Here is a 13670-nt window from a genome sequence, read left to right as displayed (position 1 = left end):
GTGATCACTATTCATTGTTTTCACTTTCTTTGCACTCTATTTATGATATTGACAGTCTTTGTATAGACGAGAGTATGATTCATTTAATATAAAGAGAATATAAAGTTGCTTGTAGGCTATCTTTTCATTGATTGTATGAAGCCTCACTTTTTCTCTTTCAGAGGTGGGATCAGCTATTAAGCTACTTAGATGGTTTTGTATTTTGGATTATAAGACCAGTTAAAAACCAAATAATAACGGTGAAAATAAGTGTTGTGCGTACCCAACAGAACCAATTTTTATTTGAACTATCACTAACCCAGGTTCTGAGGGACACAGGGTCAACCCCGTTTTTGTTTACATCTTGTTACCTAAGCCAGACATGTGGAAATGATAGGCTCGTATCGTCCGTTAGCATTATTTAAAATGGACTACAAGATACTAGCCAAAATACTGGCAAGCAGGCTGGCCCCAATAGTGCTGCACCTAGTACACCCAGATCAAAATGGATTCGTACCTGCCCGCTGTACATCAATGAACTTGAGATGCTTTTTTAGAGTAGCTCACTACTCGAGGGAATGCTGGACACAGTCGGACTGCCTGGTGCTTGACCTAGAGAAGTCATTTGACACACTAAAGTGGGACTGTTTATTTGCTGTTTTAAGCAATTACAGCCTGGGCACCAACTTTCTAATTTCTCGTCCAATTGCTATATACTCAGCCTACTGCCAAAGTCAAGACGGGCCCATATATATCTCAGTCAATCCTAATTGAACGCGGCACACGACAGGGCTGCGCGCTCTCCCCACTATTGTTCTCATTGGCCATTGAGCCACTAGGCGAGTCCCTGCGCAAGACAATGGAAGAATGGGGCAACCCCTTGGGATACGGCACACATGCAGTCTCTCTTTATGCGGATGATCTGTTAATATATAACTCCGGGATATCAGGAAGCCGTGCGAAACAATAGAAAGAGTGCTACTAGAGTTCGCCTCCCTATCAGGACTTTGAATAAACTGGCGGTAGTCATGCCTGTACCTCTTTGCCTAGTCAACCCTGACCCAGTGTTGCCGATCAACAACATATCAGTACACTAGCAGCAGACACTTTGGAATTCAAATCTACTGAGAACCAATGGACCTATTGGAGAGAAACCTCATGCGCGCTATCACAGAAGTTCGCAAATGGCATTCTGGCGCACCCTTCCATTGGCTATCATGGGCCGAACTGCACTTCTGAAAATGATGGTGCTTCCAAGACTCCTTTGTCACTTCACCAACTTACCCCTATATGTCAAGCCAGCACTTTTCCGCGTGTTCAAGCGTATATAAACTACAACCTGGCAGCATAGCTGCAATGGGTGGCCCGATCGATCGGTGGCCTACAACTCACAGACACCGCTACATAGCAACTAGGCTACACCCACCCCCAAATAATAACATTATTTCACCCCGGAAGGACAGGAGTAACACCTACCCAACTGTTGGAAAGAGTAGCTTATACCTGTTTCTGTCGTAGCCTAAGACTCACGAAAACAGTCACCTCATACGCGCCCTCTCTACCCGTGCTCAGCACGCCCAGGCAACATTATGTAATCACTGTGGCAGAGCTCCACTTATGGGAAGGGGCGGGAATCCAAACCCTAGGGGGCTTATACCACGATAAACAACAGATGCCGTTAGATATTCTTTCCGAAGAATACAGCCTGTCGCATGGCCAATTCCTACTTCACGCCGCGTTGACGCGGGCGCTGTGAACAATGTGGGGTGACATAGCACAAGAGCCCGCAACACATTTGGCAATCCAATATTTGCATGAACTTAGCGTCACCTTACTAGATGGTTAGCAGAATCACTACGGACACACGCAGCACTCCCGCTGATATCTCTTAGGACCCTCTGGGACACAGACCTACAGTGGCCAAGCACTGAACGCGAATGGGGGGCCATCCTAGAACGACCCACATATATTCCTCGTAATGCCAGATTCCGCCTCATGCAAAACTTCATAATACACACAGCTTACATGACACCAGCCAAGATTAATCAATACTTTGGCCGCAATGATGCCCAATGCCCCAGGTGTGTTCTGATAGGAGGAGACCTCTTACACATGCTATGCACCTGCACTGCAACCGTCTCCTACTGGGAAACGGTCACTATGCACTTAGCCCAGTGCACTACTCGCACAGTGGAGTGGACCTGGGAGGTATGCCTACTGGTTCTCTATCAGAGGTCTAATAACATAAAGTAACAACTAGATTCATAGACCTTGGACTCATTGGAGCCAATCGGTTAATCTCCAGGCGCTGGAAGTCTCCTGAACCCCCAGCTGCGAAGGCCTGGTTCCAATCCCTAATATGCTAGGCTCAGGCGGAAAGCGTAGCACTTCATCGCGAAGATATAACTGGGTTACATACATTGCCGCTGGCAGCAGTGTGGGCTGCGATACTAGCAGACTTCCGCATCTCCTGCCAGGAGTATTCGGAAACACCGGAAGCTTCCTCAGGGTCGATGAGACGCAAGAGCTAACTAATAACATAGAGTAAAATAGACGTCATTATGGGGGTGGGGTTGTTTAACATAGGAAACCTGCAAGGACCTAAACATTGTGCACCTCATGTATATATCCAAGTCGCATCAGGGTCATTCAAGCAGCAAGGAATGGCGTCATACATTTGTAATATACAATTCATGTGCAGTGGAGGGGACTGGGTGTGTTGTGGAAAGGTTGCGATACACTAAAACTGACATGTTATCTCACCATGTTGAATTAGTGGGGCTTTACACTTGTGTTTTCTTCTATAATATTAATACCCTGTTTTATTAGGCTTTCCAAATGGTCCGCGTAAGCAAAATCCTTACTATGCAATGTTAGAATGATACCATCTGCTTTGTGATTTCTTCCATCAATGTAACTTGCATGTGATTGCCAATGTTGCCTGTGTAAATACATGAAAATGTAATAAAACAAATTTAAAGAAAAAATAAAAGAGGTGGAACCAGCAGGTCAAGACCAGCTGCAAGGTTTTACAAAGGAAATTGGAAACACAATTTGCCTAGCTTGCTTCGGCCACTATCTTGCAATTTCCTTTCAGTCCTTTCAGGAGCAGTGACAAGCATGCTAGGTTGCTAAACGCTAAGACAGATCACAAAGGCAACAGAATCTAGTTGCTCACACTTACTCCGACAAGGTACCCAGCACATTAACTGGCTGCCACAAACCTAAGGAAAAAATTACTTACATTTGGTAACAATATTATTGGCGAATTCTATATCTTGCTGCAGTTTCCTCGTGTTATGAATATTCCCCAGCTGCCAGACTAGACACCGAATCTTATTTCCCACCTGTAGCTGCTCAGCACTGCCATGTTGCCCGTATGACTTTATCTGCTCCATATGTGGCATTGTAATCGTATACAAGGTGCAGGCTACTGTGCTGGTGCTCTGTATGTTTTTGTTCTTTTCTTACAACAGAGAGTGAGAATCTTGTGTCAGAGGGGTACACCTCAACCTTGTGCGCCTTTTAATAATACTGATTGCTGTCCCCATGACAAGGCCATGAGAAGACTCATGGTATGTGGCAGCTGATAAATAGTCTGTGGTTTCATTTTTTTTTTTACCGGTACCACAGTATGAAGACTACCAACTGACCCTTCCTGTGTGTAACTCTATGCAGTCTGTTGTGTTTGCGTCCCCTGATTGCAGGTAGGATGAATGAGTAATGCTTGGGTGCATAAGTGTTTGGGTACTCCGAGATAAAGTCCTCCAATATTGGTGTGACCTCTTAAGTTTTAGGTTGCACCACAGTCTGAACTCCTGTCTCTGCTCTCCCTGGCCTTGCACCACTCCTTTTCTTTTCCCTATCCCTGTAAAAACCATTGAAAAGCCAAGTGCACGTTTCTGGGTTTAGGTCGCATTTATTTGAAGGAAGTAAGAAGATTATTTTTTGTTCCCTTTCCGTGGGTCAGGCTAGCTCCTACCGGTCAGCATGTGGCCTAATAAATGTATTTTGTTGTCCCAGAGAGTTCAGGACTGGGCTTCAGGCTCCGATTTGACAGGTTAGAGGGTTCCCAATCCACAATCTAAGAGTCACAGGTTCCCCTGGCACCTCCTTCCATAGGATGCTGCTTTACCATGCAGCTGCGGGACACCTTAAGGAAATACATGTTTGACTCTGTGGCTACTAACTTCATATAAAAGGAATGTGGGTCCTTCGTGATTTAATTTTCTGCTTTCTTTAGCCAGTTGTGCTTGTTCTTGGAACCCAAGTTCATTGTTCTGAGCGACCGATCCGGGAGGTTGGGGGTGGGGAAGGTCCATTCCATCTACTGGTATGGAAGAGGTGTGGCGCCGCAGCTAGGGCGACTGAATCTGGAGATCACGGTTCGATCCCTGGCACCGGTGGCAGATTAGCCCAGCACCATGTGACTCTGGGCAATAGCTTGCTTAATCTTCCCGACAGCCCCAGCGCCTAGAGACCCTTACGGGTGATTGTGCGCTTTACAAATGTGGATTATTATTATTATTATTATTATGCTCATTGAATTTGAAATCCATGCAGAGGACATGGTGTGTGCGGAGGAGTGCGAGAAGACACACAAGAGTGCTCCTTTCCCTTTGAGGGCTCCTCTGAATGCTGCACTAACCAGATTGCCTTAGTGCACCTGCAAAACACTAGCCCTCATGAATAACATTCAATTAACCAATGACTAAGGAATGTGGGCTAACCAATGTGAAAAGCACTTAGAACAACCAGTGCATCAGAGGGGGCTGATCTTTTGCCTGCTTGATTGTATTAGCTGTGTAAGATAACTGATTCTGTCTCCAGCCAGACATCTGCTTGATGGAAACAGGATTGAAACTCGTTTTTCACAGGTCGTCAACAGGTTGTCACAAAAAAAATATTCTGATCAGATTTGACCTGGTGAAAAGAACTATAATCTCGGGAATGAAATGTTGAGTTGCCTAGTGACTTTGTTCAGGGTGGACGTGGACTCGCTTGATAATGTGACTTAAATAGCAATGGTGTTCCTTCCCACTCTTACGTAGGTCCTGGAATGGCAAAGCGCGTAGTAAACAAATTGATGTTGTCCTCTTTGGTTTTCGTGTCCTTAACCTTTTTCTTTCATTTATTGTCACCAGGTTCAGCACCTCACGACAGACATTGACATGGATCTCCGATTCTTTCTTTTCAAGGTGAGTGGCTTTGGAGTCATCGGAGAGAATTGGAACCGTGGCAACTGAAGGTGGGAAGGGATGCACACTATGATTTCTGGAGTCGTAAAGATGCAGTTTACAGAAGAGGGTGTTGTCAAACAGATAATCAGATGGAGAATGGACCAGTCGATTTTGTAAAGTAATGTCACTGATGTACTGTGGAGAGAATGTTAATGCCAAACTGATTTTCCAAATACAAAGTCCCCCTGAGCACACTTTCAATCCTTTATAGTATCCAACAAACTCTTGATCCAGGTCCAGGTTCAGTTTTTATTTGTAATCTTCACATCACAATACAGTTAGGTAGTTTGTTTTGCTATACAGAGGTTGATCTTAATGTTCTCAAATGCAGAAAAATACCAACACGTGTTCCGTCGTGCAGTATAATGCACAGTAGACTTCTTCAGGGCCTGTAATCCAAAGTCCGTTTGCTTGTAACTTTATGTAACATTCAAAAGGTAGACTGTCCAAATCGTAGTATTATTGGTACTTCAAAAACCTTTTCTTGCATGCTCAGTAGGCATCAAACGTGAAGTCTCTCCATGAAATAGTACTAAATAAAGTTATCAAACTTAGCTATGGGCACATGAACACATTCCGTGCATAATGAAGTAGATCTCTGAGTAATACGAAGTAAGGCGCGTAGTGAGCTGATATGAATCACGAGTGCGTGACCTGTACGAAGTACCGCATTCTACACAATCCGTTTTGCCGGTGGCGCTTTCTCCCTTAGAAGCACCAAGTATTTGGATATTTGTTGATATACCAAACCCTAAAATTTGCTGAGCTCCCAAGGTTATATTTCCTCGTAACCAAAGCATTTAAGTACAATCTGCTTTTCCGCCTGCTTTCTATATCCTTTGGGAAGAGTTGGGTATTGGCTCGATCTTGGCTATTACCCCAATGGTCATTCGAAAGGGCAGCTTTTACTTTCACAGAGGGTATTCAAGTATATTAGATGGCATCTTGTGCATAAAATGGTGATGAGCACTCCATTTTTGGGTCTTCCATGTACTATAACGGATTTGAGATAGTATGAAGTGACATTCATATTATAAGTAAAGTTATTAACTCATACAGTTATTTTATATATTATTCCCTGTGGGCATGAAGTACATATGCTTGCATTGACCACACTTTACAGGTTTTGAAAACGTGATCAGTTCTTAAAAGTTGGTGGCGACTGGCGCACTTGGGTGTTTTGCAGATTCACATCACCCTTAAGACGTTTGAGATAGGCAAGACAAGATGCCTTCATCTGGAAGCAGTATTGAGGCTGCACTTAGGGGCATATGTATGAAAATCCCTGTTTGCGATTCTCAAATAGCGATTTTTTGAGAATCGCTACTTGAGAATTGCTAAAAGGGATGTATGTAGAAAATCGCAATTTTTTAGCTATTTCTTAGTCTTCCTTAATTGCGATTCACAAATTGCGAAATCGCAATTAAGGAATACCATCCCATTCATTTCTATGGGCCAGGAGGCCCATAGGAATGATTGGGAAGTTATTTTCAGTTTGCGATTCGCAATTTGAGAATCGCAAATTGAGAATAATTTTAAGGGTGCAAAGGTGTCATAAGGACACCCTGATGCACCCCTGAATTTTACATGTGTGCGCATATGGCGCACATACATGCCCCAAGGGCATGTATGTGCGCCACATGGCACCTTCACAAATGGCAAAAAGTGCATTTGTGAAAGAAATCGCAAATTACCACCAACTTCAAGTTGGTGCTAATTTGCGATTTCTTAATGAGAAATCGCACAACTTGGGTGCTTCATGCATAGCATTTAAGGAATCGCAATTTGCGATTCCTTAAATGCTGACGCAAAATTAAGGAATCGCAAATTTTGCGATTCCTTAATTTTGCAATGCGATTTTAATCATACCTCGCATTTCCCGAATTTTTTGCCGCAAAAGCTGTTTTTTTGCGAATCGCGTTTGCGACTATAAAAACGGATGATACAAATGCCCCTTAATCTAGAGATTCAAGCTTCCAGTTGATGGAGCAAGGGGTATGTGTCTGCATCCGGGCCAAGTCGGTATAAAATGTAAGAATTTGAGTTGCAGATCATTTTGCTCTCTTTCTGCGAGCAAACCCCCCCCATGAGTCTTTATCAGGTATTCACAACCTGCTTTCGTGGGAATATCGAAGAGTTTCCTCATTTTCAACACTTTGCACACCCAGAAATGGTTAGTAGCCTCTTTGAAAAATGCAGACGTGAAGTGCACTGAGCTCCCCTTTAATTAGTTGCTGCAAATAGATCACCCCAGACTTCATTAGCATATTCATATGAACGCATCAGCATCAGACAAATGTGAGAAAGTGCCACACATGGAAAGTAACAACCTTTTGTTTGTTGCTGTTCACATGCGTTAATGCCTGAGGCTGATCGCCGAAGGGGTGTAGTGTGTACGCAAGACTTTACCTCATTATGTTTCCTAACTCTGTCCTGTTGTAGAACACGTCTTTAAAATGTTGCTGAAATGGTTTGGCCGCATTAAGATTACTGAAGGCCATTTCCCCATTATTTGAAACATTCTGGAAATGCTGGTTATTTTTGGAAATCTCTAAGGCAGCAGTAGGCCGACAGAACCAACTATTTGAAATAGTAATTACTGAAAGGAAACGGTATTGCTGCCACACACTAATGTATTGCCACTGCGGCCCTGGCTAATTAGTGGAAATGCGTGTAATGCTCCGGAACAGGAAAAAAAACATCCGGAAACTCAAACCAGAACGCTTTTCCTCCCTGGCGCAATAACCAGAGGTTAGGGTCTGATGACGAGTTGAGCAAAGTTGGCTCTCCTGTTTTTGTGGGGACGCAATGAAGTGTGTGTGTGTGGGGGGGGGGCGAAAACTACAGCGCACGAATCAAAGGGCCCAGTGCTTTCGCATTCAAAAATTATCAGGTGCGACGGTACTGGCCCCAATTTCACTGGGTGTGAAACCCTACCTAGTAAAACTATAGGAGCGCTGAGGCACATCTTTGATAGGTCCTACCCCTCCGGGTAAGCATGGAAAGCTGCCCATCCCAGCAGCCCCTAGAACCTCCCGGCTTACCTCCGTGCTGAGACTACTTTAGCCCCACGCGTTTAAATACCCAACATATTAGATGTGGAAATTAAGAGATTTAATTTTTATTTATTTTTTTAAATCGGTAGAATGTTTTTCCCTTATTGAAGCGGAGGCAAATGCAGGTGGGAGGCAGCCAAAATACATTTTTTTGGGGGGCGGGGTTCAGAAATATCGGAAGTCTCCCCCCTGAATCGGGTCTATTGGCTTGTCTGCCCCTGCTCAGCGCAGGTGGTAAATGTGATTACAAAAGTCCACGGAATCTATAATTTTTCATCTTTTAGTTCTAGTTCTGCAAGGATATTCTCCGTTCCAGGGAATGACACTTGTGATTGACTTAAGCTCATGGGGAGATACCAGCAGGAAATGTTCATACTGTCCTGATATTGCCCAACAGAATTTATAGCAAACAGACTTTCGGGTAATTGGACGGCTAGTACCTGTGTCTTTTAATGCATCTACTAGAGAAATAAGTTGTTACAGGTTTCAGTTCACTTAGCTTCTTCAGTCATATAACACTCATAGAACGCTAATAAGGCAGTTTGTGGCCTTGTTAACCAGAGGGCCCCTTTGAACATCCTAAATATTCAAATTGTCTAAAGAATTGTTAATTTCTGTGAATGCGTCGAGTTTTTACTTACTTAAACTGCTTCTATGCCGTACTGGGAAGCAGCTCTTTATCTTTTGAGACCCTGTCCTTTCTTATGTTTCTTTAATATATTTATATGTGGCATCATGTTTCACACAAAACTTGTCTGTATCATTTAACAGGAACAGCAGACGGATCCTCCCGCGCATTTAGTGTTGATAGCCTGAACCCTTTATTTATCACAGATTTTTTAAAAATAATTTTTATACCGCCTCAAATATGTCAAACAGTAAATATGCATTTGTTATGTACGGTTCTGGTAGAGCACCACTAGTGTGAACAGCGATTTAAATAAAGTAACTCACTACTATGACGTAGCACCAGTTGTTCACAAAGGTTGTTATTCGCTGTTGCTTTGTCATAAAGACATTCCATGCTGCTCTGGCTGGACTGTGTGAGAGCCAGGCTGAAAGCTGGTAGCACGTCCAGACTAAAAATACAGAAGGGAACGGACTCCATTTTGTTTGTAAAATGAAGTTGAAAATGTTATTCACAAGTACAGAAATTCCTCTGGCACAGGTATTCTCTGGATTAAAGAAAACATCCAATTTTTATCTATCTAAAATTAACATGTTGATTTAGATTTCAACCTTTGCAAGAATTGGGGTGCGAGAAATGGACAAGACTGAACAGAGAAACACATATCTCAGAAGCAACCTACCAAAAGAGGAACAACAGGCACTATTGAGACTCAGTGAAGACCTCATAATTAAACCTGTGGATAAAAGGGGAGCAACTGTGATCATGGATAGGCACAAGTAGGAAAGAAAACTCTCGAAACAACTCCTAAACGAAGAACACTACAGGCAAATACCAGAGGATGTCACTCTTCATTCTGAATGAAATAGAAGAACTTATACAAATTGGTAAGAGCAGGGCTCGAGTCGGGGTACCACGCAGGTGGACGGCGTCCCCCCACTTACAAACAGCTGGACTTCACTCTTTGCCTTCTCTGGGACGAGATCGGAGCTCATGCAGCACGCTGCTCACGCGCTGGCTTCTCGGATGCAATCGCATCTAAGCGGTGAGCTAACGCGTCAATGGCCCCTAAACCATTGAAGTGGAAAGAGTCTATATGCTTGACAATGTGGGGTTGGGGTTGGGGGCGCCTCTCTTCACACGACTTCACACTATTCTGTTCGAAGATGACGACTGGCACATCAGGCCCCGTCAGGGCTTTTGTGCAGGTCACTATGCATATGCGAGATCACAACAAAGCGGGCACGCTGTTCTCAACGCGAGGGCCCTTTCAGATGCAGGGGTGCATCTTGGTGCAGCGTTGGGGGGGCACTCACCTCCGAGCCCTCACCGCAGCAGGCCCGGCTCCGCCGCGAGGCCGGACAGGCTCGGTTTAATCAGCTGCATTCCTTCTTGCTGGCTCCACACACGCAGATAGGAGTCTCCCAGGCACCCCTGTGCTGGCCTCTCGTGTGCACTCACACTCCGCCTGGGTTCAATCTCCCGCACACTCACACACCGCCTAGATACAATCTTTCACGCACGCACATACTCGGCGTGGACACAATATATGAGCACTTACACTTCGCCTTGACACAATCTCAGGCACACACACACACACTCCACCTAGGCACAATCTCTGAACACTGGCACTTCGTCTGGACACAATTTCATGGTCATAGGCACCCCAGACACAATCATTCTCAGGCACACTGACACTCCTCCTGGATACAATCTCATGCACACTCACACTTCAACTGGGCAGAATCTGAAATGCACTCATACTCTGCCTAGACACAATCATTCGCATGCTCACTGACTCTGTGGCTAGACACAATCTGATGCACACTTCACCTCACACAATGCACACTGACACTCCACCTACACAGTCTCATGCACTCACACTTCTCCCCCAGACAATGAGCCTGATGGTTCAAGCCACCTTTCGCGACGTCACTTCCTGTTGTGACGTCACTTCCGGTGACAGCGTCCCCCCACTTCTTTTTTTAGGACTCGTGCCCTGGGTAAGAGTGTCAGATGGCTGTCCTAAAATCTTCCAGGACACAAGTCATTTACATCCTTCCCAAGATTCACAAAAACTCAGTTGACCCACCAGGGCATCCTATAATTGCCAGAGTGAATTCTATACTTTAACCACTCGCAAGATACGTTAATCTATTCCTTAAACCTCTTGTTTGTGACATACCAAGTTACCTAAAGACACCACAGACATAATTAAAAGTAAGAAAATTGCATTGGATGAAACAGAGGATACCCAGGTCACACTGGATATTATTAGTCTGTACACTAACATCCTGCAAAAACATGCCTCTGAAGCAATTGAATATTTTTGGGACAGTCGACTGAGACCACATGAGGTTTCCACTGAGTATATCCTGAAAATAGCGCGGATATCTCTAAAAAGTAATTTTTTTCACTTCAACAAACAACTTTTCTTGCAAATCAAGTAGACAGCCATGGGTTGGCCCCCTGTGCTGCAAATAGCAATTATGTTCATGGCCCTATTTGAAGAGAAATGGATTTTTGGAAATAATCCATATAAGCATCACATTGGTATGTAGAAACATTATAATTGAGATGGAAGGGACAAGAGGAAGAATTACAATAAGTTTTCGAACTGTTAACCGCATGAGTATAGATATGGCTATTGAAACAATATATTGTCGACATTATAATGATCAGGAAGGGACAAGAGATAAAATTACAAGAATTTTCCGAATAACGTAACTTTTTCGGGCGCCTTGGTGCCGCATCTAGAGAGCTTGTACAAAGCAGCACTGTCCTCAGGGTCCCTGCCCCACTCTACTAGACAGGCACTGGTAGTATCCCTCCCCAAACCAGGAAGTCCGCCGACGGACCTGTCCGGGTTCAGACCATTGTCCCTACTCCCCACCGAATATAAAATATTGAGTAAGGTACTAGCCTGCTCCCATATGTGCACAAGCTCATACACCCAGATCAATGCGGCTTTGTGCCAGCGCGATGCACCTCGCTCAAGTATCAGGAGATTATATCATGTCATGGCAGCCACCCCCGAGGAGAGGGCCAACGCGGGTTGTGTCACCCTAGATTTAAGACAAGCATTTGACACGCTTCACTGGGACTACATGTTCCGAGCGCTAGAATGCTTTGGAATCCCCTAGGACTATTTGAAATGGGTGAGACTACTTTATACGAACCCCACAGCGCGGGCCCGCACGGAACGGCATATCTCAACGGAGTTCTCGGTGGGTAAGGGCACCCGACAAGGTTGCCCCTTGTCCCTTGTCCCCCCTGCTCTTTGTGCTAGCCCTGGAACCGTTGGCCCTTGGGCTGCGCCTATCGGCGATGCCACGGGGGATCCACCGGGGGCAGACGACACATGTAATTTCCGCATATGCGGACAAACTTATTCTGTATGCTGATGACCTTACCTCTCTTGCTGAATGGGTGTAGGATCGTGCACCGCGTGTACTCGATTTTTATCTGTTATTTTCGTGCCTCCAGGGCTCACTCCCCGTCTTGGGTGATGCGTAAACAACCAAACGTAGCAGCTATACCTAGTTGGGTATTGCTGTCCCCCTGGGCACCGATTTGTGCTGAGCAACCAGCTCTGTGTTAAATCCAAATTTTTGCTTCAAATGAATGAAAACATGATGCTGATTCAAAGTAAATTGATTAATCCATTTTTTTCGTTTTATTTCTCTGTAATCCAATGCATTTCGGCAGTAATATCTGCCTTCATCAGGGAAACATTATATCTACAACAATCAAAAGAAATTTAAATGAAATTAGCATCCGTGACTTCGTAAGTTCATTACACAAGTTTCTGCTATTATCAAACTTCATTATACTAAATTACTTAACTGCACGTTACTAGCATTCTACTTTCCGTGGAACTCATAAGCACCTGTGTTAACTAACAACACTCTGTGTACTTAACCCGTGCTCTACACTAGCAGGATACTGGAAGACTTATTATCCTACGCTATTAGGTGCGTCCAAGCGCCCGTAGTTGTCTAAAATTCTCGCTTCGCCGACTGCGCTAACTAAAAGTTAGAGGATTCTAAACACTCCAGTAATAGCGCATATTTACGCGCGTGTATCTCATGGGTAGGGTAGCTTAACGGCTCACCTCGGCGTGGATGGCGTCCTGTTCTGTCGCCCTTCTCTTCCGGTATAGCTCGGTTCGCGCATGCGCTCTAATATCTCGCTAGTTCCGGCGGGTTTTTTTCTACGTAACTTTATTGTTCCTAAGTCAATCATCCCAGGTGCTCGCATTCACTATGTAAAGGTCCTACGCTTTCGCTGGCTTTATACATGAGTGATTGGCTAATAAAGCATGTACCTAAATAATGCGCTGCTTTTATAAATAACACAGAAATTCAGTGCGTTCGTTCAGTCCTCCTGGTTTCAGACTGCCCAGGTTATAAATCCAGTAATTTTCTTGTTTCAACAGGCTCAATTTGTTTAAAGATCCTTCTTTTCTCGGTAATGTCTCTAATACACACACTCGTAACTGGCTTGCATTATGTTGCATCTGGGTGAAATGTTCCGCAATGCTGGTCTTCGTAGTTTTTAGTCTTATGGTACTTTTGTGTTCATTTATGCGTATTTTCAATTTTCTTTCTGTATGTCCTACATAAACATCTCCACATGGACATTTGATCATGTAGATTAAGTTTGTTGTGTCACAACTTGCGTTTACTTTCAATGTTATGGGATAACCTCTCTTGCACCTGTCCCAAGCATTTTTTATTCCTTTGCGCGGCTATCTGGCCTTACAAT

The 13670-nt window shown here is 44.2% G+C and overlaps 1 protein-coding gene across 1 annotated transcript in view; it reads left to right on the top strand.

Annotated features, from left to right (window-relative positions):
* Nucleotides 1–13670, top strand: part of SHKBP1 (SH3KBP1 binding protein 1) — a 306095-nt gene that overhangs the window by 43818 nt on the left and 248607 nt on the right. Inside the window, exon 2 of the mRNA XM_078660638.1 lies at nucleotides 5124–5177. Within this exon, the coding sequence (XP_078516764.1) occupies nucleotides 5124–5177 (54 nt within the window). The remainder of the gene's footprint in view (nucleotides 1–5123; nucleotides 5178–13670) is intronic.

Source organism: Lissotriton helveticus, chromosome 9 (genome assembly GCF_964261635.1).
Source record: "Lissotriton helveticus chromosome 9, aLisHel1.1, whole genome shotgun sequence".
Taxonomy (NCBI): Eukaryota; Metazoa; Chordata; class Amphibia; order Caudata; family Salamandridae; genus Lissotriton; species Lissotriton helveticus.
Note: the sequence above shows the minus strand (reverse complement) of the source record. Positions and strands in the feature narration are given on the sequence as shown.